This window comes from Calidris pugnax, unplaced genomic scaffold (genome assembly GCF_001431845.1).
Source record: "Calidris pugnax isolate Ruff unplaced genomic scaffold, ASM143184v1 scaffold134, whole genome shotgun sequence".
Classification (NCBI taxonomy): Eukaryota; Metazoa; Chordata; class Aves; order Charadriiformes; family Scolopacidae; genus Calidris; species Calidris pugnax.
The window spans coordinates 1386756-1414360 of record NW_015090873.1 but is presented as its reverse complement, the minus strand read 5'-3'; the positions used below and the strand labels follow the sequence as shown (position 1 = coordinate 1414360).

At 43.7% G+C, this 27605-nt stretch overlaps 1 protein-coding gene across 3 annotated transcripts in view; it reads left to right on the top strand.

Moving 5' to 3' along the window:
• The first annotated feature begins 3415 nt into the window (after positions 1-3415).
• Positions 3416-27605, top strand: part of LRRK1 (leucine-rich repeat kinase 1) — a 79269-nt gene continuing 55079 nt past the window's right edge. Inside the window, exons 1-5 of one of the 3 annotated variants that reach the window (XM_014946149.1) lie at positions 3416-3594; positions 22066-22229; positions 22883-23054; positions 26112-26291; positions 26912-27060. In XM_014946149.1, the coding sequence (XP_014801635.1) occupies positions 3528-3594; positions 22066-22229; positions 22883-23054; positions 26112-26291; positions 26912-27060 (732 nt within the window). In that variant the 5' untranslated portion in view covers positions 3416-3527. Of the gene's footprint in view, positions 3595-4066; positions 4571-16849; positions 16943-22065; positions 22230-22882; positions 23055-26111; positions 26292-26911; positions 27061-27605 lie in introns of those variants that run through there. The other 2 variants (XM_014946150.1, XM_014946151.1) reach the window with 2 other exon arrangements.

The following is a 27605-nucleotide window of genomic DNA, read 5'->3' as shown; positions in this document are numbered from 1 at the left end:
GTGTTTGGTTGGATTTTTGTTTTAAAACCAAAAAAGTTCCGAGGAAACTTGGTAGGGCGGCGGCGCTGCCCTCCCTTCCCCTCCCCGGCGCGGCCCGGCGGGGAGAGCGGCTGCTCCGGCCCGGCCGCCCCGGCCCGGCGGGGAGAGGAAACGCTTGAGGTTAGCCTTAAGGATAAAAATGGGGTTTATGTAAGCGGTGTGGGCCAAACTGGGGTAAACTGGGCGCGGAGCGAGCGGTGCCGGCCGAGCTCGGCGCCCCGACCCCGGCTGGGGGCGGCTCCCCCGGTCCCGGCCCTCAGCCCCGCGGCTGCCGCTGCCAGACCGGTGGCCACCGAAAAGTGACTGGAAAGGCTTTGTGGGACACCCCGCACCGGGGTGAAATGGCTGGTTTCTCCTCAGCCGGCGGCTGTTGTGTGGGGAGAAGGGGGCTGGGTTTGCCGCTTTCTGCCCAGAGCTGGCCCGAAGGATGGTGCATCCCATCCCGTCGAGCTGGGGTGTCCCCTGGGCAGGACCTTTGGGTTCCAGGTCCGGCTTTCCCCTGCCTTGTGCGATGGCAGGCAGATGAGCCCGCAGCGTGTTTCCACCCCCATGGCGTCCTGGGGCCTCTCTAGACCCGTGGTGATACCCACGGCCCCAGATGGGCTTCTCAGAAACAGCAGGTGGTTGGAGCCAAAGAACTGACGTTATTGCAGGTTTCTGGTGAATTGGGAAGCGACCCTGGGCAAACCGTGGCGTCTCTGGGTGTCTTGCTGCACTCGGATGCACCAAACAGGCTGGTGGAACGGAGAGGAGGTGGTCAGGATGGTTACGGACATGCTGGGATGTGCTGGGACACCACAGGAGATCTGGCAGGGGAGAGAAACTGGAAATTGCTGAAATGGGATGTAAATCAGCATTAGGTGTATTCTTCACGGTCCTCCTCCTCCTGAATGAGATTCTGCAGAACTCACAGGATCCCTCTCCCTAAATCAAACTAAAACACGGCGTTTGCACGTGTTCCGGTTGAGTGCATCTTGCTTAAAGTAAAAGCACTGCAGCGGTGGCTTTATTACATACACAAAGGTCCTGAAATATTGAAACACTGCTTAGATGGGTGTTGTGTGGCAGTAAGACACACGGCTACTGCATTTAGTGTCCTACTTGTTTATCAAAAGCACACTATTATTTTTCCTGAAAGTTTTTTTTCCTTTTACTGTTATGAGGAAAGTTTCAGCCTGGGGAGTAAGCTGGGCAGAAACCTAAAAATCAGGAGTGGGATGGTTTTCAAGCCCCTCTGGTTCATACTGACCCCCCATTCGGTGTTTCTGTTACAGTTGCCATGAGTGCAGATGGTGTGTCCCCATCATACAGCAAGGAAATGCCTCAGAAACCAGCATCTGCTAAAAACAACTATTCTGTTGGGCTTTGCATGGGGAAATATTTATTCTTCCTGTAGCTGCTCAGTGCACTTATAGCGAGGGTGCAGGAGAGGCAGCTGCTGGAAGCATCACATCCCCTCCACTTTCAGAGTTAACAACCTGGACAGCTTTAGGGAGTTTTGAGAACGTTCTGGATGCCTCTGCCTGTGGTATCGCACCCACGGCGTGGTGGAGACCTGGGGTCCCAGCACAGCAGCCATGCTTGCCACCATGGCCAAGGGAAGCTCAGCCTAGGAGCCAGGTTGACTCTGGTGGGAACTTGGCATATTCCAGAGTGGAATCCAGTCCTCCACCAACATGGCCCAGTTCAGCACTTTGTGGACTGGATCTGGACTTAGGGACCACCTACATCTCAGCCTCCTGCAGCAGCCCTTGGCTTCACCTCCTTCTGTGGGTGAAACTGTCAAATTCAATCTCTTACACGTGCCCAGCTGCTCCTGCTTTGGGATGTGAGAGCTGACCTGGGGGACGAGCTGCTGCTGCAGTCTGTGATGGGGAGGGAAGGATACAGGGATGGATGTTCAGCAGCTCTGCATCCTTCTGGAGCTGTAGCCATCCTGCTGGCAAAGGAGGTTTTTATCCATGGGGGGTGTGTGAGAGTGCTTGCCTGTAGCCTGGCCCAGGTCTCTCAGACCATATTGTTATTTGCCATGTGGCACCCAGGTCATTTTTCCCACCCCTGAAAAACACTGAAGAACCAAACTACAGTCTGTGGCAGCACCCAGCACCCTGATTGCAGGATGCAGGGGTATGCACAGCGCTCGGGGTGTAAGTTTTGGTTCCTGCTGCCAGACAGCACAAAACAGGAGTCCTCAGCAGCTGAGTTTTGCTGTAATTGCACTTAAAACTCAAATATTTGCCTGGAAACAACTGATGTAGCGTGCGGTGATTTTTAACATTGTCTGGTAGTGGTTAAAATCCCATGTAACGAGGGAGGAGCAAAAAGCTTCCCAGGGATTGGTGATGGATCGCTGTATTTTCATACTCTCCTTGGCCTTTGATCCCAGCTCAGGAAGGGATGTTGGGATCATCCTCTGAGGGAGAGTTAGTGATGTTCGTGGGTCTTGCTGGCCGAAGTGGGAGATGGGTTACGTGCTTTGCCAAATTAGAGCCGCTGGTCAAAACTTCAGCATCACGCACCAGACATGAGAAAAACTAATAAGTGTCAAACCTGAGGGGCATCATGTTAAATCTGAGAGGCGTTTACTGACTGAAACTGAAAGCAGCAAATGAGGGAGTGCAGATGCCGGTTGGGCACACACTGCAAATTCACCCGTAGTTTTTACCTCTGTGGAAGACGCATTAAAAGACTGAAAATTACAGGTGTGCAACTTTGGAGAGGTAAGGAGTTGGAAATGCCCCAGGAGACTGAGCTGTGCAGTTTTCTGCTGGCTGTTGTGCAAGAGACTTCAGAAGAAGCCAACCTTTAAGTGGCTTTCAGGGTGGTAGAGTTCTCTAAAAGGACTGGGCAAAGAGAAAAGGAGCTGGTGTGTTTTTCTTGCCCTGTTTTCTACAGAGGATTGTCTCGGTAACCACATCACTATTTTTCAGTTTCTCACAGCGGAGCCTTACAAGAGCCGCAGTCTTCTTTGTGGATGGGAAAGGTTTTGAGGTTGCATTTAGGATTTTTCCAGCTGCAGTGCATGGTTTCAATGCTCTGCCTTTACACCAGCTTGTGGAGAATCTGAAACTGCAGCTGTGACCCCTGCCCACTGCCCCCCCATACCCTCTGCCCAAAGACTGAGCAGCTTTGGTGGAGAAAAATTGTGAACTTTATCTTTTCTATAGTGGAGCCAGTGTTAGTCTCCTCTGTTAATTCACGTTACGCTCTTAACAAAGCTATTTGGAAAGTAATTGTATTTATGGGATGGTAACAACTGTGTTAGAGTGCAGAGGAATAAGCACCTTGTGATTTCTATACTGGAATGATTGATTTTGTTTACTATTTATTTTTACACAGGGTAAACGATGTTTCTTCAGGATGGTGCTTACTAGCAGTCACTCTGCTCCTGCGTTTACTTGACAGATGTCATTCAGCTCTGACAACACTATTCAATTTTAAGTGCTTCAGAAACTTTGCTTGTGGGATCTTCACAACTGCGACCCAGAATGTACTGGTGTGTGGGAACTGAGGAATCCGCTGTTTGCAGAGAGCGCACCATGGATCCACAAAATGGTAAACAGGACAATTTCTTTTCTTTCCTGTTCAGATTGGGAGCGAAAAGGTTTTTAAGAGAACTCAGTAGACAGCTGCCACTGAGTTTTGATGAAATTTAAATATATGAAAGATATTTTTGGTGATTTGAGCCCTAATCTTTGAGAATCTACGGTAGAGAACAAGGAATTTTACTGGCAAGGAGAATGATGTTGAGCTACTCAGATGATAAGAATAGCATTCCTCTGAAGCCTGATTTTCTCCAAAGGCCTACGGAGTTAGTCAATATATGTATCATGTCTCACCAGTCCCTAAATATGTTTTACAAGATCCGTGCTTTTTCAGTGTGTGAATGCAAATATGTTCCCAGCCACTGATGCAGTGTGTATTCAGGGGATGAAAGCTGCTAAAATCAGAGCATCGTTTCTCAGGCTGAACAGATACTAACCTGCTCCAGTTTTACTGTCAGCTTTGATTCAGTGGCTTGCAGTGATTTATTGTTGGGCTAGATTAGAAGGTCTGCATTTATGTAATGGAATAAATCCATAGGTGGAAATTTCTTTTTCAGAAGGGACATATGTTTGGGGTTGCTTCCTGTTAATTTTTTTTTTTCTGAACAGCCAAATTATTTTTGGATGAGTTTTATCGCTGAAGCCCTCAGCTCCTGGGCACTGCTGCATTTCTCTGAGTCAAAACCCAGTTATGTTTCTGCATCAAGAAATAGCCTTCTGGTTATTGTATAACGGTATTCCCCCCTTGCAACAAGCGGTTCATTAGGAGGCAGCATCTGCGTTTTACGTGTGGGATGAAGGTGTGTTTGACGCTTTGTAGTGAGTAAGCAGGCTTCAGTAGAAGCTAATGTTATTGCAGCCTTATTTTGGATTTTATCAGCAACTATGAAGCAAAAGCTGATACTTTATTCAGAGGCTGCCTTATCTTGTCTGGAGACGTTTCTCACCAGTGTCACAGGGATCTCTGGGAACTCTTTCCTTTCTCCGTATGTATTTTGCTTATTCTATGCTAGCTAATTTTCTGTTTGTTTTTACTCTCGTTAATTAGCATTGTATCTTCTTTCTATAATAATCAGGAACATTTGATTATTGAATATTCTTAAAATTCTTAAATTCTGTCTTCTGAGTTTCTCTCTGGAATAAATTATCTCCCCTTGAATACTAAGCTATAAACCATGAGAAGAATTTTAAGCTGCACTAATGATTTGCAAGTGTTAAGAATTGGTAAATTTTTGTTCTGCAATAGTGATTTGAGAAGTTTTTCTCACGGTTTAAGGATACAGTTATTAAACAAATTAGTCTATGAGTGAATAATGAAGTGAAAAGTGAAAAAGGTATATTGTCTACATTGTGAGTTCAGTTTTTCTTCTGAGAACTTTATTACATGTTTCTCTTATGTCAGTATATTCAGTTAAACTGGTTAACTGGAAGCATATAAATCTTATTGGTATAATTCTTCTATACTTACATGTCTGGGTTATTTTATTACATAAACAGTGTTGAAAGACTGACAGGGGGATCCTAGGAAAGCTTAAGATCCAGTGCTGCCTCGGTGGATTTGCTCTTTGTAAGCATACTGTACATGTTTAAACTCATTTTTATTTCGGGATTGTTTGAGTCCTGCCAAGAATAATTGTCACTAGCTAGCTGGTCCACTCCCTAAGTTAGCTGGTCCTTGTTCTGCATTTGGATCCTGTTACACAGCTTGAATGCAGGAACGCGGTGACTCACTCAGTCTCCACATTTGAACCTATTGTTTACGCGCATTTATTAACAATCTAGATGCAGCCTCCTGCTTCCATTCAGTGGGAACCACTGGGAAGTGGAGTGAGATCACAGATAATGTCTTTAATGCTGACGACCTCATTAATGCCTGCAAAGCTTGCAGTCTTTTTTTGCGGGGCAGGCGGGACAGGCGTGTGGATGTGAGGGGTTTAAAAAGCAGCAGTTGTGATGCTGGTGGCTCCGTGACGGGTCAGTTGGATCAGCACAGTGCTGGAGGCACCGGCCAGTAGGTACGATGTGCACCAGCTGCCTTGATCCTTTGAAAGCCCAAAGAATTTTAGGGCTTCCTTTTCCTGACAGCTTTATGTTTAGCCAGAATGTGGAGAATAGGTCCACAGCATCATTGACTCTAGTTAGCAGATGTAATGTACGATGCAAAGGCTCACCTTTCTGCTCGTGTCTCCTCTGCTGTTCCTCCTGGCTGCTGCAGTGATCTTGCCTGTATCCCAGCAGGATGCCCACTTGCCCACTGCTGCAGTGATCTTGCCTGTATCCCAGCAGGATGCCCACTTACCCTCAGAGTGGGCAAGCTGTGTCTCAGAACTGGACCCTGTGTACCCTCTGGGGATGGTGCTGGGCTTGACTCGGTGATGCCGGCTGAGCGCTCGCTGGTACACAGAGGATTTGTCACTGGAGTACAGAAAAATGCTCCATTTCTGGTGCAGTCAGCGCCTCCCTGGCTGCCTCAAACACTGCTTCCCCTCTCCTGGATCTGTTCATCTTGTCCTAATTAAAAGAAAGAAAGCGAGCAGAGATATGGGGGCGGCTGCAGTCGCTTAGAAGCATGGGTTTGGGGCTTTTTTTAAACTTGGTTAAAGAGCTCAGCATAATATAATGGAGGTGACATAATATGAATCTTGTACGAAATACAATGGAAGCCCAAAGATATCACTGTATGAATGTCTAGAACAGAGTGGAGATTCATCTCCTTTCTACGGGCTGGTTGGTTTCTTTGAATCTGATGAAATTTTACAGCTAGGATTTAATTCTCACATGGATTTCTAGGAGACAGTTCAGTAAAGATGTAGAAAAGCAGTCATTGTCTTCTGAAATGTAAGGGTACTTCTGTTAAAGAGCTTATCTCTCTCTTACTGAGAATTTTATTCAAAGTTGCGGAGCAATCATATGCCATTTGTGCGTGTCTCGGAGGTGGAATTGGATTATCTTTCAAACGCGCCAGAGGGTGTCTCTTCTCTCCTGCTAAATCTAGAAATGAGCATTGAAAAGGGGTGTTATGTTGTAATGTATAAAATATTACATAATTAGGGACAACGATGCCAATGATAGTTGTTTGAAATTTTATAGTAGCTTTACAGATATGAACTAAACCTTCACAACTTCTTTGGAGGCAAATCAGTTGTAAGCTGGTGAATTCTAACTGTCTAGGGAAGCACATACAGACATGTGCAGTTGGCCTGGAAAAGAGACCTAAATATTAAAATGAGGGAGCAAACAAGTAACCGGAATATAGTGACCTGAGTTGGAATTTGCTGTGGACCAGAGGCTCTTAAGGCTGTGCTTCACAATTGCCATGATGACCCTGCAGCTCACAGGGCTTTATATTTTATCAGAAAGAAACTACCCACGATGGTAGTGACCTTGGCAACCCCATCTGGTCCATGGCTCAGCTCAGGACTGACTCAGAGGGAAAGCTGCGGCTTCCTGAATCGTAGAAAAGCCTCCAGTGCAAGTGAGAAGAGTTTAACTGGGAGAGTGGAAGGGTTGTTTTAACAAGAGGGACTGCTCAGGAGGTAGTGCAATTTCATACGGAAGGTTTCACAATGGATGGAATGGTGACAGTTTGAGGTTAGCTAATGGCCAACAAAAGGGGCTGTTCTCCTGGGACATCACTTTGTGCATCCAGCATCACTCCCGTTTGCATGAGGACAGGACGTTTGCAAATGTGGCCATGGCCTTCGCTGTAGGGCATCGGTTTGAGGAGGTGACTGTAGGAGGAGGGATGGAAACTGACAGACTCTGCCCTGGCTCCACATTTTGTATTTACTGGGTAACCAGAGCCTTCCAGCCTGGCAGTGTGAAATCCACTTAAAAAATAAAAGTCTATAGGAAGAACCTGACTTCTTCATAGCACTAAAAGCAGGCAGAGCTCACCCTGCTCCTGGGTGTGCATGTACATGGTCTCCAGATGAGATCTTTGCTGTCATTTCTTCGTAGTTCTGCACAGTTGATTTGGTTGCCTTAAATATGAAGGGCAGGAACTTGCATTTGGTAGTGTGAATATTCTTGCTTTTAAGTCTTTGCTGCTGAATGGAGGAGGAAGGGAAAATCAGTGTTGACAGCACCGGTGATATATATCACTTTGTTCCTCATGAAATCACCATGTAAACCTTAAAATCTTTACATCAGCTGTGACCTGGGGCCAGCAGCTCGGTCTTGGGGCACGTTGACTTAACCACATCTGTGGCATGTTGTGTTGTATTAACAGGGAAGAAGTACTTGCACCCTCTGTCCTGCTTTTTCCATTCCACACAGAGCACTAGAGACCTGCACAGTGTGTCAGTTGCTTGAAGTTGCGTATAATCAGACTAAGTGAGCCTTGAAAGTTTCCTGATTTCCTTCCTGTTTGTTTAAACTGTGGGGTGAGTCTGAACAGCAGACTGAAAGTATTCCTACAAGCCAAAAAAAAACCCAAAAAACAAACCCAAAAAAAAAAGAAAAGACGAAAATTAAGACAGGTGTCTTATGTGAGTTAGTCTTACTGCATAATACCCTGCAGAAGGAGAAGTAGGAAATGCTGGGCAGGAATAGGAAGTACGCTAGCAAAGCAGTAATAGGCGTGTATTTTTAAACATATTTAAATACACACTTCATACAGAAGTGGTGCAATCTCACATGGGGCCAGAGGCTAATGCGGAAGGCTGGTCTGCAGCAGAAAATGTGTGTGGTTAAGGCTGCTCTCCTGTGCAGACTGTAGCAGGGCTGTGTATTGCACCGTCTCCCCAAACTGAGCCTGGATTTCCAACAAGGGCAATGAATGCTGGGGCATTTACAACTAGGTGCCTAATTAAAGACACTCTGAACTTATTTTCAGAGTCTAGATGCTAAGCACTATCCTTCAGACATGCCTGTAGAAGATGTCCCTTGTATTTTGAAACGGAGGCATCCGGAAGAACTATTTGCCTTTGAAAACATCTTTTTGTGCATGTGGAAAATGAGAGTTTGGTTTGTGGGTGCTGCATCCCGCTTGAATCAAGAAGATGTAAAGGACCACTTAGGTCTTAGTAGTGGCAGGACCAGCTTTTTCCTGATAAATACCATCAAAGCCAGCCTGCTCTTGAGCTTGAGGGCTGTAGCAAGGAGGGCAGAGCTGCTGGGAGTGCCAGACCTTGGGAAGCTGATTGAGCAGAGTCCAACTTGAGAGCCGGTTTGATTTACAGACAGTAGTAAAACATCAGCCTCTATCTGGCCTTATCTGCTGCTATACAGCTTATTTTTCCACCTTTCAGTTAAAACGTGTTTGTGGTGTATTGCATTAAAATGTAACTTATGACAACTCTATCAAGAAGCCTAGGAAAAAACAAAGATAAGGTGATAAGATAGTAAAGAAAATCCTTTGCCCTTAGAACCTGTACTCAGGGACTCCTTAACGCTGTTACTAATGTGTGATTATAAGGTAGCTCTCAGGTGGGGGTTGACACTGTGGTCATAGAGCCATTGTCCTCTGTTTCAGTGGGAAAAAGCAATTGATAGTGTTCACACCAACTCGCTCTTTACTAGGCCAGTCATCGATTTATTGTTTTGGCAGCGACGTTGCAGGGGATTTTAAACTTGCATTAAAGAAAGTGCTACGAATTTATTATTTTTTTTTCCATCCTCTCCAAAGCCTGCGGGGGCCTTACCCAAAACCCATTAAAGTCTTTGCGCTGTCATAAGAGGCATGGGATCAAATCTTCAGGGATCCTTAGAGCATTCAGTCTGCGGTTTGTTTGTTTTTCATTTCTCTGATCGATAAAGGGGCTGCCAGGGCTCTGCTTGGCAGAAGGCAGCTCCCTGGGAGGAAATGTTTGCATCGCAGATGAAGGTGTGGGGGATGGATTTTATACCATTTAGCTCCTAGTGCGTTGTACAGGTGAAGTCTGTCCCTTAAGAGGTTCCGTTTCAGATTTTGCACCAAGTTAGGCTGATATTTAACTCCTTTCCTTAATCCAAGTCTGTGTGCTCATTAGTGGGTCAGCAATTGCTTATTTGCATGATTATGTATCCCCACAGCAGCAGCAGCCCTTTCATGTAAGCTGCTGATAGTTTCACAACAGAAGTGAGTCGAAGCTTTGAATTTGTGCCTCGCTTTTACTTAGAGGGAGGACTTATAAAAGAAGTCTTTAAGTATTAGGGAAGGCCCTCAATCTTCTAAAAGCCCTCCTGCAGTCAGAGGGGCTCTGGGGGTTGGCAGTTTCTGGTTTACAAAAAACCAAAAAGTGTGCATTCAGAAATTACAATCTGCCCTTAAAACATGTACAGCTACATGCAAAGACTTGGTGAGTCTAAACGTGAATCTGAAATAGAGTCAGCAAGGGTATATTCAGACCATGTTAAAATATGACTTGAAATGTTGAAAAAGATTTCCATTGAATAATAGCAAAGTTGATGTAGTAAAATCTCAGGGCTTATGCTGCAGTTTTTGCAAGTACTAAGTCCTTCCCAGTTGGATAATTGGCCACCTCGTTTGTGTTCGAAGAGAGGGTGAAACCCAGTGATGTCTTTGTAGGTTATTATTTTTTGCAGGGATGTGTACCTACTGCTGCAGGTCCCTACACAGCCCTCCCTAGCCTGAGCTCTCATGGCATGGGTGGTGGGATGTCTTCCTCCAGACAGGACCTGCACAGAGCAGTGGGAAATCTGGACCAGATCCTCTTTTTTTTGGCTCTCCCTCTCCTGTTGGGGAGCTTCGGGAACTTCTCGGCCACAAAGACAAGCCCCTTGTTGTGTCACCCAGGGGTGAGGGAAAGGGTCACTCTGTTTGTTACAGGAAGGGTAGGAGGAAGGTGAAGGGTGAAGGAAACAGGGACCTGCGGTTGGGAGCTGGAGGAGCAGCTTAATTTTGTTTCTAATAGTCAATATGTGGCTCCCAAGTGTAAAGGTTGGCATTTTGGATACTGCTGTGGAAAGCTCAGTCCCAGGCTGTCCTGCAACCCCTTTTCTGTGCATAGTTGAAAATCATGGAAAAATAACGAACCAAAGCAGTGATTCAAACAAGAAGTCTGGATAAATTTAGCTCAAATATTCTTGGTATGTTTGTGGTCGCTGTGGAAATTACATCACTGCTTGTTTTAATGATCAGAATATCGCTTGGAAAACTGGCACGGCTACCCGTGAAGAGCTCAAAATGAAATCTTTTAAAAGCATATATGTCTTTGGAATTGCTTCACCTGCAGTTAGTTGGTTTGGGGTTTATTTGTTTTATTCCCATCTTGGTAAAGGAGTATTTTGAATAGAGGTTATTGCTGCTTAATTGAAAAGCCACAAGGTTTAGAGCTGATACACTCTGCAGTGTGATTATCTACTTCACATAAGAATTCTGTCTGGGGAGTAAGATTCAAAAAGAGTACTGGTAATTGCTGAAGACAAGACCTCCTCCAGAATCTGCCTGCATGTCTTTCTGTCTTGCACATCAAAGAGCCTTTGAAAATGCTTTTATTTTTGCATCAAACAGGAACTTTTTTTTTTTTTTAACACTAATGGACAAGATCCCTTTTCAGATCTCAAATGTAGCTTGAAAAACAAAGTCCAGATCCTTAAGCGGGCTTGTAATCATGGTCACAATTCTCCAATGTTTTGCACCTTGGACCTCTCACACGATGGTGGGGTGGGAATAAAAGCTATCAAATCGAAGCCATATGCATGGATTGGACCAGGTTCTCAGATGCAAGGGGTCAGAGTTATCATGGGCTGGTGGGAAGGGGATGAAATGTGCCTCGCCTAATTTTGCCATCTCTACCTTGAAGAAGCCATCTAAAAATGCTGTGGCTGCAGTGGGTTCACAGCATGTACCTTTGCTTGAACACAGCATCATCCCAGGCAGAGTCCTTGTCTTCCTCCTGCTGAAATGAATGCTGATGTTCACAGACATCAGGAAAACAAAAGGGAAATATCTCCCCATTCTCCCTCTCTGCAAGTGCAGGCACTTCAGCAGCTTGTAGCTTTTGTCACAAGTGAGGGAAAGTTTTATTTTGGTAGCCCCCATTAAAGCTTTGGCGGCACATCACTACGCGGCCTGTTTCGGGACCAGCACTGTCTTGGCCATCAGCAGAGGTCTTCTCATCAGGCTTTCTCTCCTGCTCCAGACACAGCTGTTAAGGTAATCTTTCCTCTGAGATATTCCATCCTGGAAACCAGCATCTTGGAGGCTCTGCTCCTACTCACATGGAAGCTGGTGAAAGTGCTCATGTTGAGTTCAGTAGGAGCTGGAGTGGAGCCTTGCCTTCTCCACTGTTTTGGGGGTTTTTTGTTTGTGGGTGGTTTTTTGTTTTTTTTTTCTTTTCCAGGCTATCACATTCATCTCTTTCCTCTGATGCTCTTCCCGGCTCTGCAGTTCTCTTGGCTCTGCTGTTGCAAAACTGCCTGTTCCACTCTCTTGATGCTAACCATAGCCAGTATCTTGATTGCATTTTCTTTTCCTCAGCATGCAACACTTTTACCTAAACTAATCAAGAGTTGTTGTCTTGGTGATAAATGAGAAATGAGGATAGGAAAGGTTAAGGTATTTTATTAAGCTAGCTGACACAGCTGAAGCAGCACATTGATCTGTGTCTAACATGTACTAAGATTGGATTTTGCTGCATGGGGTGTTTTTACCCCCTCAAATCTCTTGAAGGGCTTCTTCCCTTAGATGTGTCTGCTTTTTCCTAGATCTATCAGTTTGTTTAAAAGATACTCTGTCTTTCTACAAACTTCTGTCAAAGTAGCCTGTGAAGCTTGTATCATCTCATGTGTTAGGACTGTTAGAGCTTGGTATCTGGGTTAACTTCTACATGTGCATAAGGTGGGAATGCAGGCTGTAGGTCTGGAAGGACTGTGTGGGTCAGTGTCCTGGTGTCACACTCCTATACCTTATGCAAGGCCTGTTTTAAGTGAGTTGACTTGCCTGTTACGTCTGCTTTTTCTGGAAGACTGTTTCAAAGACTCATTTCTCTAACGTTTTAAACTTTCTTCTAATTGGCAGCCAAAATATATTCATACACTGTACATAAATAGCTCTTCTCCTTCCCTGGTGTCTCCCTCTGGATGTATTTATAGACAGTAATCCCATCCAGCCTTCACTTTTCCAGGCTCTACAAGCCAAGCTCTTTTCATCTGTAGTCTTCTAATTAGACTGTCCGTTTTTCCTATTCGTCTTCTCCACCTCTTCCAGATTGTCTTAATCTTCCTTGAACGTGCTAAACTGGAGTTGCACAAGGTATTTTACATATCTTTTTAATGTTACTTTCCCTTTTTAGCTCCTCTCTGGCCAGTGTTTCCAAAGTCTTCGTATGTCCAGGTTCTGTAGAGACCTGCTGTGCTGCTTGGGGAAGGGAGGAAGGACACTGGTGGCAGCTCAGGGATGGCAGCTACCCAGGACCCCTGCCATGTGATGGAGGGATGGAGAAGTGGGCTTGCTGCTGTGGCCCAAGGGGACCTCATGGAGCAGCTGTGAGCTTCATCCTACCACTTTCATCAGCTTTCTCTGCAAGCCTCACAGGGGCTTGTCTTTCCCGATAGCATCTATGGAGTTTCATGGAGCTGGAGAGACAGATGTTGGCTGGTTCTGTAGCAGAAGAGGGCTAGCCATGCCTCGGTGCTTCACCAAGGTGAATCATTAATGACCTTTTTTTTTTTTTTGGTTTTAGAAAAATGTTGAGCATATTATTTCTTTGAAAGAGATAAAACATTGATGAATGGAATTTTTTCCCTTCTGAGGAAAGCTTGAACAATTAGAGAAATGAAAAAGTTTCAAAAGAAACCAAAGTTAGCCATGAAATTTTATTTTACAAAGTTTCAAATGGAATCCAATCTTGGTTTGGTTTCATGGCTATAATATTTGATTCAGTTGGACAGGAGTGGTCTCACTAGAGACACCTTTCATCGTTTAATAATCCTCTTTCCAGCCATGCCTGGAAATGAACATGAAGAAAATCCAAAAACGTAGTCATACTTCTGCATGCTTAATGTATATCTGCCAATTTACAATTTGGAAAGCAAGAGTGGCATAGCTGGCCTTGCACACAAAAGCATATTTCTGAATGATTCAAGCTGTAGGATTGGAACCAAATCACTGAGGCTAAAACACAAAAATAGAAACTTTCACTTTAGAGCTGAGTCATTTGTATTTTCGATACAGCGATTGGCTCTCTGGCCATTCAGAGCTCTTCTGGTTCCCTCAATCTCTTTCCCTTGGGGGTGGAAATGAACAACCATCAACGTTCTGTGGGGTCTTTGCCCTCTTTGGGCTGCAAAATATCAGCATTGCAGGAGGGATATGGAGCATCCCCCTTCATGGCAAAAGCCAACCTTTGCCCTGTGCTTGCTGGAGGTCATTCCCATCCCCTTCTTTCCCTGCCCAAAGGCTAGTGCTGTGTCTACCAGGCATGATGGTGCCTTCATGAGACAACCTGACCCATGAGAATGGTATTGTGGCCAGTGATGCTCGGAGTCTTCTTACAGATGAAAAAGGGATGAACGTGTGCACATGAAGCTGCTTAGGCCTGACGTGCTTCAGGGGAGGGGGCAGAACCTTCGCTGTCATTGACAACGGCCCAGTTTGTCATGCTGGTAGGCTGGGGATGGCAGGGTTAGCAAAGGGCTCTGTGTTTGGTACCTCGCCACTTGGTGAAAAGTCAGAAGGAGAAGAGAGAGGAAGAGGCAGCAGCCCCGTGTTTGCTGTTGGATCCTGACTCTGCAGTGGGGACCACAGTCCTGCTGCCTCTCCTCCATCAGCCATAGCCCAGGGCAGTGGAATTGGTGTGTGCACTTCTAAAACAGCCTGTGGGGAGCACTGTGTCTGAAGTAGAGCTGTCCTCCTGCAGAACACAAGAGAAGAAACACATCCCAGGCCATCCCGTGTCATAGTTCTTACTCCTTGTCCCTGGATAGCTGCAGGTATAGTTAGTGACCCTGAAGCTACCTTGCAGTTTTCATCGTGACTTGTCTGCTGGCATGGTGGATCTGCTCTAATGGTCGTCTTCCACTGTGTGTTTCTTTGTGCTCTCTCTGAGCTCATTGCCTCATAATGGCTTTGTGTAGCCTCTTTGGTACTTCAGCAAAATAGGAGCAACCAGCTTGGTTCCGTTTGAACTTCTTGAGCAATGTAAATAATTTCTAGAATCCTGGGGCTCTGGGAGGCGCATGCACGAGTGCAGGAGCCTGCTCAGATCTGGAAGAGCTCTTCAGCTCCAACTTAATGCTGGCTCTGACAGACAGACAGACAGCTTCACACAGCCATTCAGGCATCTGTGATCCTGCCCACTAAAGACTGCCGAGTCTCAGCATTACTAGTATATGAGGTTTTTCATCCCCTCTTCCCCCATTATCCTGCATGATGGAGAAACAATTGTGTAAGCTAAAGCTCTCGGAGGCGTCTGGTTTTTGTAATTCAGTTTTGGAGCCCCTTAGAAAGGCAGGAGTCCAGAGCATTTTTCCATCCTGGACTTAATATTTTCCTTTCAGGTTTGCATTAGCAAATGTTTTTTTCCTTGCAGGTTAAGAGTGTGTCTAAATCGAAAATTTCCAATGGCTCTTGGTGATAACTGGTCACTTGGCGTTGCTGTACCTAAAATTGTCAGCATGCCCTTTGCAGGATCCTGCATGCTTGCTGGAAAACGTTTAATGCAGATCAGCACTTTACATGCATGGTACTGGCATGTAAACAATTTAAAAATAATTCCAGATTATGCAATAACAAGGGAAAAGATCCCTTTAGTACTGCATTTTTGTCTTTGAAGTGTTTCAGGTCTGGTCTTTTGTAGGTTTATAAGTTTCCGTTTGGGGCGGTGAGCATCGGTTATAAGCTGTGTTGTAGATGAGGGTCTCTTTTGTACTCAATACATCATTTTTTCCACTGCCTTGACAGGCAGATCTTAGTGCAGAGCCACTCCTTTAATTAGCTGAAATAATGGATGTTTGGGTAAAATGGAACCACAAAAAAATAGGCAGAAAGTGTGTGGAGGGTTCCCTCTCTGCCCCGAGAAGCTGGCACGTCTCGCTCATTGTGAAGAGATATCACTCAGGGTCAGAGGGACACGGGCCAGTTCTGGTGTGGTCTCTCCAGAGGTGATGCTGAATTTCCCAGATAAACCATCCTGTTATCTCTTGGTTGGATTTACCATCTGGATTTACCATAACTTTCTCTCCTTGTCTTCTTACAGGGAGGTTTATAAGTGGTTCTAAGCATTTTTGAATTGTGCTTGGGGCATTTTATAGCAGAATTGGTTGGGCCACACGTATTTCACCTAAATCTGAGAACGAGGTGAAATAGATCATGGGGTTCTTGCTGCAGGAGCCTCCTTTTGCATGGATCTGGGCCAGGTCCTGGCTGTGGGGCCGCTTGGAGTGTGTGTGGGCAGGAGAGGGAAGCAACTTCCCTCCTGGGAACAGGCCTTGGTCAACGACTGTATCTTTTAAAGAAATGAATGATTGAAATAAAGGAATGAAACCTTTTAACTTTTTTAAACAACAAATGAAACCTTGTTTTGAAGTGTCAGCTATTCAGAGAAGGAACACAAAGGGTATCTTTATTTCATAAAGCATTTTTACTGACTTGGGCTGATTTAATTTTATTTTTTTTTTTAAATTGAAGAACTCAGGGGTTTGTTTTTTCTTCCTGTTTTGGGATGGGAATTATTTTTCAGTATCTCAATTTTCTTACCCATCTAAGTGGAAAGAGCAATGTAGGACAGATCCATCATCCTTTGAAATCACTGGAGGCTCCCTGTTGGCTGTTGTTCGGTTTATTAGTCTGAAGCTTTTCAAAGCAACAGAACATACGTGAGTCTGTTACAGAGACTCAGAAATAACATGGCTTTCCATTAATTTTGCAAACCAACCTGCCAGAGCTTCTGTGGAGTAGTATTAAAAAATGTTCAGGGGTGCTTGTGAGTTTTTAAGAGTTTGGGAGGGTTGGCTTTAAATATTCAGCACGTTTTAAACCTCATCTCTGTCCTATTTTTTATTTGCTCGGTGGCAGTGCTCAGAAGTCAAAATGTCCAAAGATTAAGCCGGCAAAGGTTAGCTGTAGCCATCTGGTGCTGTTGAGGAATTAATGTCTGAGCCTCCCTGCCCACCCCCATCACCAGATCCCCTCTGAACCAGGGGCTTGGATTTCACCGTAATGGGACATGGAGATGAAAATATCTGTCAAGGCTAAAATGTAGCAGTTAATTCAGACAAAGAAGCAGCCAGCAACCCAAAGGACGTTACATCCAGTGGACGCTGTAAGAGCTGCTTGTGCTGAGGCAGAGGTGGGTGGCTAGCAGTCCCAGGGATTAATAGCTTAATTGAGCATCGCTGAATGGGATGCTGTGTTAAAGCCATCATCTTGATTTGCTCCCGTCTCTGGAAATACCTGCACGCATTATGACAAGGTCAGTAGCAGTTTTAAAGTTCTGTTATTATTGTAATTCTGTTTTGGAGTCAGTTAGTAGCAGTTTTAAAGTTCTGTTATTATTGTAATTCTGTTTCAGAGTCAGCTTCCTGCCCTGTTTTATCCTGTGTTAAGCATCTCCTTTATATTTTTCTCTGCTAAACAGAAATATCCTGGTTAGTTGCCAAATAAATCCTACTTTATCAAAGGTACTAATGTAGCACTTACAAACTCTGTGAGGTTATGTGTCAGAAACAGGAATGCAGTGATTTGGGATATAAATATAATAATCTATACAGTGTGCTGTTTTGTTATGCAGCTGTTTGCTGATTCACAGCATTGACTTGCAAACCCACACCTTTTTACTGAAAACGCCATCCTATCAATTTAGAAATTTCAGATTTTTTTTTCACCTGCTCTAATTACAAGGCCTGAGACTGGGTATAACTACATATATCTCTGAAATTCTCATGGTACCTTTTATTATTAATGAGACCTGGTTTTGTTTTGTTTCTCTGAGCTGGAAGAGCAGTCTGTTGCACTTTAAAATTGATACTGCTGTAACCTTTGAATGGCAATAAAATAACAGTGCTTTTTTTATTAATAACTGCTGTTTACTTTGGAATATTTTTAAAAGAAAATTAGCCTTGCCCTTAGCTTATGTAAAAGGCTGTTACTGCAAAGCCAATCTTAAAGGCTACTTCCAAAGTATAAAATATTGAAATCAAGAGTGGGAGATATTTTCAAAGTTAGTTGCTTTGATACAAGCTCTTAAGCAGTGTGAGGAATAGATGAAGGATGCGTTTTTAACATTGGCAAATGCCTTCTGTTTTCCCCTTAAAAACAGCTCTTGGTTTGCTTACGGTCATTGAAAGTAAGCAAAGAAAAGAAGCTGTGGGTCTGCAGAGAAGTTAAATTAAGATGATGCAGAGATGATGTGGATGACGGGGAGTAAACCCTGTAATCTTACTTTCATTGACATTCAAATGTGTTAGAGAAGTGAACCCACACCATACCACCTCGGGTCAAATTTATCTGCTTTCCTGCTGAATGCTCAGAAAAGGGAGGCTGGTGGGGGGCAATGGTTTTAGGGGAACCTTTGCCAACACAGGAACTCCCAGATCTGTGTGCAGTAAAGCAAAAAACAAAGGAAATCAGAACGGCTGTGTAAGAGCTTCTGGAGTTTCTAGAAGCATTTTATTACAGGAATATCCAAGAAGTACTGATAGAATATCATAACTTGCTATGCTCTGTTGCATATAGCAATTGTTTGACAATCAAACAGTAATGTAGACCCTATTGTGCAGAATTGCATCAAAGTGCAGAAGACAGTTCCTAAATCCGTGCAATCCAAGAATTAAAAGCACTTTGTTACATCCAGGCTGAAACGCTCAGCATGTTGCATGATCAAGTCAAAAACCAGAGGTTCAGTATTATTCAGCTTCAGTATTGCCCTTGGATCTTGTTATTCAAGGCTCTATGCAAGTGGGGTGACCCTATTATGAAAGCCACAAAGAGCTCAGGTAAAGAGCATGAGATTTGTAGGGTTAAAACCATAGGCAGAATTTCTTTGGATTTCAGCCCAGATTTTTGCTAAAAATGGCTGATGCACGTATTGGCAAAAGTTTATTCCCAACCTACACAAATGCCAGTACTGATGAGATAGTTCAGTCATGCATCTTGTAGAAATAAAACCGTTTTTAGTCAGTAGAATGTAATTTTCATCTTTTTTTTCCTACTGGTGAGTATAAATTAAGCTTTTAAAACATGCTGCCTCTTTTTTTCCATTTGTATTTCAGAAGTCAATATATCATTTCTTAAGTCACCAGAAAGTCTTCTGTGAATTGGGTAATTTGGGTGGCGAGATGCTTAGCTTTGCAATGGGTGGCTTTTGTGGTTTTTGAGAACTTAGGAATGGATGGCCCACCTTCTCTCATTTAACCTTTGAAAGCTCAAGTTGAGTTTGACAGACTTTAACTTTGGCTGAGGGCAGGCTTTTTTATCATTCTGTATCTCACCAGTTTTGCTCTTTTCAGGCTTGTAATTAGTTCAGCTTTTTTTTGGCTGAGGACCTTTGGCAGCTTTTTTTCTCAGGTCTTAGGCAGGAAGTCAATTTACTCTGCAGAATGCAATCACAGAAAGGAGTTTTGATGACAGTTACAGAGGAAACCTGAATGATGAGTACCATTGTCTTTCTGCCAAGAATATTTAAATATAAATATATAGGTTTCAAACAGTAGAATTGCCCAGATTTCTTACATTCAATTAAGCTTTTATTGACTTCTCCTTGACGGATGTTCAAATGTTCAAAACTGGGCAGTTTTATTTAGATCAATAAAAAGTTCTTACTTGACTAAGACAAGACTAAAATTGAGTTTAGGAACTAAAATTAATATCACAGAGATTCTGATTGAACTGCCAGATAACTCTGGGAGCCCATAAGCTCCACGAAGCCAGCCATTCATGACATTCTTATTCCTGGAGTGTCCAGAAGTCTCTACCTAACGTACATGAGCGGACCGCAGTGGTTGCTGGTCAGCCCATGTTCTCCAAACAGTGGTGATGGTAGCAGTGGTTGCAACTATGCCATTACACTACAAAGGACTTAAGAAATTTTGAGGGGGCCAAAAATGTAAGAGGAAGCATGACACATTAGCCAAGTAGTTTCATGAACTAGTCATTTGGTAAAACACAGAAGCGGTCTTGGGATTAGGGTCTAGCTTGTGGAGTTCCTCCTTCCCTCAGATACAACGTTGTGGTCCTTCTTGTGCTCCCTGGCCAACTGATTTGGTAGTCGTCCCTTGGACAGTGGGGCAGTTCCAATAGGAGAGGTAGAAAATGGTCCTGTAAGAAGACCTCCAGTGTGCCGGATGCATGAGAGGTTGGCTGGAGACCTCTCTAATAGACGAGGAAGTGACACCAGGATCTTCTAGATCCCAAATGAATCTCTGACCATCTTGTGCTCGTTCCCCCACCTTCCCTGGCCAGGATTCAAAGAGAAAGATGGCCCTGCTCAATTCTTTGGCAGAAAGGATGTGTCTTTACATGTGTAATAGCTGCAGATGTTGGTCTTGAGTGATAGTCCCCAAAATCAGGAGTGAGACTGAAAGGAAGTAAAATTTGTCCTTCCTTTCAGCATTTTTTTTTAGTTACCAGATTAAAGTTGCTGTGCTCTGTCAGTCCCAATTTGCAGGGCTTCCTGCTCGGCTTTCCAGCTGTTTTGTATCTCTGATGTGAGGCATTTTTTTCCTCCAAGGGGAATTCCAGTGCTTCTCTCTAGGTTGAGGATTTCATCACAGGGCGCTGAGCGTGGGGAGGCTGCGTGTTCCAGTAACTGCAGTGTTTGCCTGGATCCATGCTTCTTGATTTTACTTAGTCCAGTTCTGAGCTGTTTAAACTAGAGAACTGTTTTGCTTTAAAGCTCTCTCTTCCATCACCTTTTAAACAGTTACTTGCTTAGGAATCGTTTGCGTTTCCTACCTTTGGTGTCCATTACAAAGAGAATTAAATCATATGCAGGATTTTTACAGATCCCTTACAGGTGGGTGGTCTGCTCTAAAAGACTGGGCCATATGCTGGATTCATTTCTTTTCCCACATACCCTCTAAAACTACAGAATTCTGAAGGCACCACACCTATTAATGTGAACTCTGAGACGCTGTTTATTATGCTGTAATTTAACACCACATTCATCTGCCTTGATTTCTGCTGCTTGTCCTTCACACGTTCTGCATCATCTGAGAAAGGTTATTGATGTGGGCACATTTTTAATGGCACGAATCTCTGGAGCCGTCTCCGATGTCTGAGTGATTTGAGCTTCATTTAAATAATTGATGAGAAGTGTTAGTCAGAATCTATTGGTGATTCAGACTGCATTATTCAAAGATATTTACTGACAGTTATAGATTGGTCCAAATTTACTTCTTTTTCCAGGATGCATTAAACTAGGCCCTGCATGACATATGTGTCTATTTTTAAGAAAAATAATCCTTGTTAACATATGTGAAAAGCTGTGGGCTTAAGGGCTTTATTTAACCAGTTGCAAATAAGCAGTAATAGTCAATAATGGTCTAGCAGGAAAAAGTGAGTATGAAATAGTCTCTTTTCAAGTGAAAAGTGCTTCTTTTCTGTGTCTTGGGTGTTGTTCAGGTGTGGACCTAAACATTCAAGTGAAAAGTGCTTCTTTTCTGTGTCTTAGGTGTCGTTCAGGAGTGGACCTAAACATCTTACTTGAAATTGAGTGACTTTCCTGCAGCTTCCCCTCTCCTGGTAGTTGGGGAGGTGGGTGAGACTTCATGGCTGCCTCTTCATTAGCCACCCACCACAAGCATCTTCTCTAATGGCTTGCAGCTTTTAATCCTTGACATGTAAAAACTCTTCGGGCTCCTAACGGTATTTAAAAAAAAAAAAAAGTCTAGCCTAGGAGACTCTCCAGGATTGATCAGGATGACACGAGACATCTTGCATCCTTTTACGGAGACTCTCCAGGATTGATCAGGATGACACCAGGCATCTTGCATAGTCTCCTTTTAATCTCTTTTCCCAGAGTAAAAATGTTCCCAATTTCTTTTCTTTCACGTTCATTGAGGTGTATGGAGCTGTGGTTGAAAGTGCTGGAGGAGCACGGTGGGGTTTTACGAGGCTGTTGTCAGGAGGTGAATGAAGTGTGACTGAAGCAAGGCAAATCATACTGGGATGGCTCTGCAGGTCTTGCAGACACCTTGCAGCTTCAGAAGTGCTGCAGGTGCCAACCTCCTGTAGCCTTTCCCTTCCCTGGTTCCTGCAGGTGGAGTGTGTCGGGCAGAGCAGAGCGGATGTGTCCGCGTGTGTCTGTGAGCTTTCACACCAACCTTTGGAAACCACCTCTGGGAGCATTTGGGGAACTCACTGTCTCTGTTAGTTTCATGTCCCTATTGGAAAGTACTTCACCGTTATCACTTTCTTTTATCAGGCAACTCAGTGTTGAGGTTTTTTTCCTCTTTTTTTTTTAATTGTGTGCAGTAAATATTTCACTGAAAATAACTAATCCCCTTTTTTTGTTGCCAGGATGCATTGACATTGTAGCTGTGCATGAGTAATTAACAGGTACTTCTTCCTGTCCCATCTTTTCTATTTTTACTGCAGGGACTGTGGACATGGGTGGCAAACAGTCCACAGTCGGCGAAGTCTCCATAATTCAGACACCTGTGACAGAAAGCATTCAGGATGCTTACAAGGCTGGAGACACCAGTAAGGCCCAAGAGTTGATTAAATTGTCATGTGAGGAGACTGCACTGCAAGTGGAAAAGGTAGGGTTAGGTTACTACTCTTTCTCAAATTTTATTTGTGCTGTGGTCACTAAAACAGGGAAATAGATTTTTCCCCATAAAAAGGAAGCAGTTTATACACTTAGCAAAAAAAAGAAAAAGCTTTTCCCCATCAGTACAAAGATGGTTAATGGCCCCCTGGGAAGATTTTGCTGCTTGTGTTTGGAACTATATCCTCTGCACCAGCCTCTGCACTGCTCTGCCTTCAGAGCCCTCATGTTGAGCTTGTTGTTGGCACAGACCTTATCTTAGTGTTTTGGGAGAGTACCTGTGTGTCAAGTCCAGGCATATTGGTTATCTCTAAAACAGGAAATACTGCACCTTGAGGCAGAGCTGTGCAAATGCTTTTTCTGTTGGTCCATGAAAAATGGATTTACGCTCACCATTCTGTGCCTTGGGCACTTTTGTGGTAGAGCCATGCAAAAAAACTATAAATCAAAACCCCAACAAATTAATACAATTAATATATCAACACCAATGATTGTAATGGCTACTAGTGTTTATGACATTCTCAATTAACCACAGTGACAGTATATATTTGCATGGGCACAAATAAATACCTAGCTCTGGAAATGCTGTCTTTCTCTGCCCTCTCCCTTTACAGAGAGTTTATTTTGCTGTATTTTCTTTACCAGTGTCAGCTTTTAGGTATTGCAGCAGCATATGGAGATCTGCAGGCAGTGAGGTATTTACTGAAGGAAGCATTGGTGGTGTTACCAACAGAACCTAACGATGACAATGCAGCTGTGGTGGCTGCATATTTTGGACATAAGGACATTGTGAAAGAGCTGCTGGATTCCTTGCATGGTAAGACTATTGTGTTGCCTCTGCCTTTCCTCGAGCTTTTTGGTAGCTGTGTGTTATAGCTTCAAGCAGGTGTTTATTTTTTTTAACATCCCTTGAAAGGGGAGGGACTTAGTCATGGGAAAGTGCGTGGAGGGATCTAATCTCTGCTGTGTTTGAATAAAACTTCCCCCATGGGGGGAAAACACATGCATAAAAATATTCCGTGTTTGCAGATTGGAAGTGCAGGAAGATGCCATTTAGACAATTCATTCCCCTCAGCCCTCACAGCTGGGTGACGTCCCGACACCACTGAGAAATTAGGGGATTTTCAGATTCATCCCACTCCGCTGATCCAGCAGATGCAGCGGTGCTGGGAGTGAGAGTGCAGCATGACTGTCTGCAGAGGAATGGTTTGGGTGCAACATGCTCTCTGCTCTCCTGTTTTGACTTTCAGGGGAATTGCTTCTTTGGAATCATCCTTATATTTTAGCTACTTATTATTTTTTAAAATTATTTTGTAGCACCCGGGCCCTGTGTGGAGCGAGGGTCCAGCACTGCTGCTCAGCAGCCCCGGAAAATTGTTCTTTTCACCTCAGACACTGCAGTAATTTCAACGTCTGGGCCAGGTCTCTGCAATGTTTCACCTGAACGTAGCTCTGGCTCCTCACTGAAGCTCTATACTTGCCAGTGACCTCAGCAAGTACAGGAATAACCTGTTGGGAAACCTGATTATTTGACGTTCTTAAACTGTAAGAGCACTAATAAGCAAAAGAAACATTCCAGTTTGGGGTTGCAATTAAACGTAGTATTTCCTTGAGCTGGTTTTGTAACCTAGTAGCAAAAATTGAATTATATTGCTATAATACTCTCAGTAATGAAAAGTGACTTAAGTAGTTTCCAGAAACTTAGCCCAGTCTAGAACTGACCAAATTCCCTTAAACCCTTGCTTCAGAGGGTCAGGGGAGGTGCTCTGTACAAACAGCAGCTTTCAGAAGTTTTTGTGCAGGACTTTTCCGTTTGTTTCTCTGAGAAATTACATAGAAACCAACGACAGGGCTTAGATATAAATTGCATGAATTTGCACTTTGGCTAATGCACTGCAGTGATTCTCTCTGGCTCAGTGAGAATTTCTTGGGGCTTACAGCTGAAGCAGAGCCTGATTTTTTGCAGCGTGAGGGTGAGTGATATCATCAAGTTGTTAATGCAAAGAGCGATGCGATTTCCCCATGGAGAAGAGATCGGGTTATTAGTTTCTTTTAATTAACAGGATTAATTTCTGCGGTATCACTTAGCTTGTTCTTGGGTTTTAGCGACTAAAATCTGTTCTCTGTTACACGCAGCTGTGGAACAGCTGGAATTAGCCAAGCTAGAAGTTAAAATAAACTTTTCCCGTGTCCCCAGCACACTATTGTAACCAGAATAATGAATTGAAGATAAGGTTGAATACTGTGGCAGTCTGTCAGTCCACCCCGGGGGAGCAGACACCATTGCTGAGACAGCCTTGTCTTCTGCTGGGAACTGTAGGCTATTATGAATGACGACTTCCCAGGTCTGTGAGCTGAGGTGAAAAGAATGATTGTCTTGTACAGTTAAACGTGCAATCCAGTGATTGTCCATATTAACAGCAGTTTTACTATATTAATTAAGGTCTATATTTAAAGTTGACTATGAGCCAGAATGTATGAAGATGTCTTTAAGTCATACTTTGCAAGTATTTCAAATGCAAAATTCAGATCATCGTCTGTTGTCTTGTAGGGGCATTGCCAAAACTTTTTTTTTGGGGGGAAAAAAAAGGAAAAAAAAAAAAAAGGAAAAAGTTGACATGTAAACTTGGGCTTGTGGAGGCTTCTGTAAGCATTTCAAAGGGGATGTGAATTTGTAAAGTAAACTGAGGTGATACTGTGAGTCAGGGAAGAGTTGAGGACTGCTTACTGTTAGCAGAAATAATCCTGTCATGGGCATTTAGTTACACGGGCAGAATTATGCACACCTAGAGGAAAGTGGTGTTCTACAGGCAAAACATTATTTCAGCAAAAAAAAAAGCAGTTTGGAGATGACTAAAGCGTTAGCAAATTCATGCAGAGATCAGAACATGATACTAGGTTTTAGCCTTAAATGACATTTCTCTAACTTTACTATGAATTGATAGTAGAGAACTCACCCAGAATGAAATACTTAAGGGGAAATGAAATTTTTTGTGGGAGACTTTAGGTTGCAGTGAAAACAAACTAAAACAATTACTTTATGTTATCTGAAACATTTATTTTTGTTTTTTCATCCAGTATCATGAAAAGTCAGCTGTTTTTCCACATTCTTTGTATCCCTTCTCATGAACTTGGGAGAGTGGTCTCTTGGATGTTTGGATCTAGTGTCTGTTGGATCAGGCCTGTTGGATCTGGATGTGAAGACAGACCTAGTCATCCTTTGCTACCTCGGCTTGGGATTAAATGTTTGATTTTTCTGATGGCAGCCCAGCAGGCACCCTCGGAACCTTCCACTGGTGCTAGCTTATGCACGCTTAGATCAGGGCCAGTCAAAAAAGTTTGCCTAGTAGTTGGATAGGTAATGAAAAACCAGTTAAGCAAAACTGAAAACTTTGTGCCTGAGCAGCATAGGGCTCTTCTGTAAGACTCTTGCAGTGCCATCTACTTCTTTGTCCTCAGGGTCTTCACCCTATACCCTTTGCATAGTCTCTTTTCTCAAGTCACAGGCGACAGGACAAGAGGAAAAGGCCTCAAGTTGTGCCAGGGTAGGTTCAGGCTGGATATTAGGAAAAATTTTTTCACTGAAAGGGTTATCAGCCATTGGAATGGGCTGCCCAGGGAGGTGGTTGAGGCACCATCCCTGGAGGTGTTCAAAAGACGGGTTGATGAAGTGCTGGGAGGTATGGTTTAGTGATGATGCTCCTTGTCTGTTGCGTGGGTCTCTATTTTTGTCAGTTAGGTTGACGGTTGGACAAGATGATCTTTAAGATCCCTTCCAACCTAGAAGATTCTGTGATTCTGTTATTTGTGGATGACTTCTGCACCTCACAGCCCGCATGCATCAACTAAGTCAAATGCCTTATCTTTTTGTTAGGTCCTAATACTTGCCAACAACTCCTGAACTGGATGCTGGCCATAGCCTGCCAGCAGGGACATTTGGAAGTAGTAAAACTCCTAATTCGTGCATACAGTGCTGACCCAGAGAGCTGTGCAGTCAGGAAGAATGAGTTTCCAGTTCTTATACGCTTACCCCTGTATGCTGCTATAAAGGCAGGTATGTGTTTGCATGCTTCAAAACTTTGCCCCCTTTCTGCAGTGTGTTTTAAAGAATGGATTGGGTTGTTCCCCTCTAGGAAGGTGTCACTGTGGACTGCATTGCCTGGAATTGCTCTGGATTTCCAATGGGATAAATCAAAATAAACTTGGCTCTGAATCTTTTGACTTAGCCAAATTTAAGTCAGAGCCTTCCCAACTTAGATTACTGTAAATGCCTTTCCTCTTTAAAGTCCTGGGGAAAAGACCCTTCAAAAATAGAAACCTTGCAAATAAAAGCATTATTGTAATGGACACTCTGGCACACATGCTTGATTTAGGCTGAATAATTTACACTTCAAAGCACAGCTGTGTGTATAGTTTAATAAGACGGGGAAACAGAGAAAAAAGAAAGAGCCTGGGCCTGTGCTTTTACATGGTGTCTGTGCTGTCTCGGTTTGACCAACTTAAATCCTATCACTGGAGGAAACAGTCTTTATACAGTTCGGTTCCCTTTTTTGCACACCCCCATGGTTTTTTTCAGAAGTAGTTATTTCCCAGGATTTCTCTTCAGCTCCTTGTTGGTTCATTTACATGAGAAGAAGAGAACAGACAATCTGTCTCTCTGTCTTTTTTCTAAAGGCAATGAAGACGTAGCTGTGTTTTTATTACGGAATGGAGCTTTCTTTTGTTCCTACATCCTGATGGACAGTCCTGAATCCAGCAAACACCTTCTGAGGAAGTATTTCATTGAAACGAGCCCACTACCAGGTAGTGCTCCAGCAAAAACCGTAAGTAGCCATTTACCTGTCTGAAGAGACGTTCTTTTAAAGGAACATCATGTTAATAATTGATACTTGTTTTTGTGTACCACGTGGCTGGTGATTATTCTTCTCAACTCAGAGCTTTGTGGTTTGCTACCCATTTAGAGAACAAGCTGTGAAAGTGGCTTTCGTGCCAGTGCTGAGTTGCAAGGTGTAAAACGTCAGGCCTTTAAATGGCATCATTGTGCAAGACACTGTGTGTGGCAGCTTCTGCTTGGCAATTTTAACATGAACGTGTGAACCAGGCATATGCTGTGGAAAGGAAACATTAGCTTCGTGCTCAGAGCCTTCAGAGAAATAAGCACTGCAGCAGGCTCCTCTGTGACCTCAGGATAATCAGTTTAGGTTTCTGTTGTGCATTCTGGTTGAAGGTAATGCCACCAGCTCTGTGCTGTCCCACAGTGTTAGCGTGGCACAGACCTAAGCCTGTAAATGCTTCTCTTCCCCTGTGTTTGTTCAGATACAGCACATACAAATAGGCTCATGTGGCTTTTTGTTAATATGGGGCACGG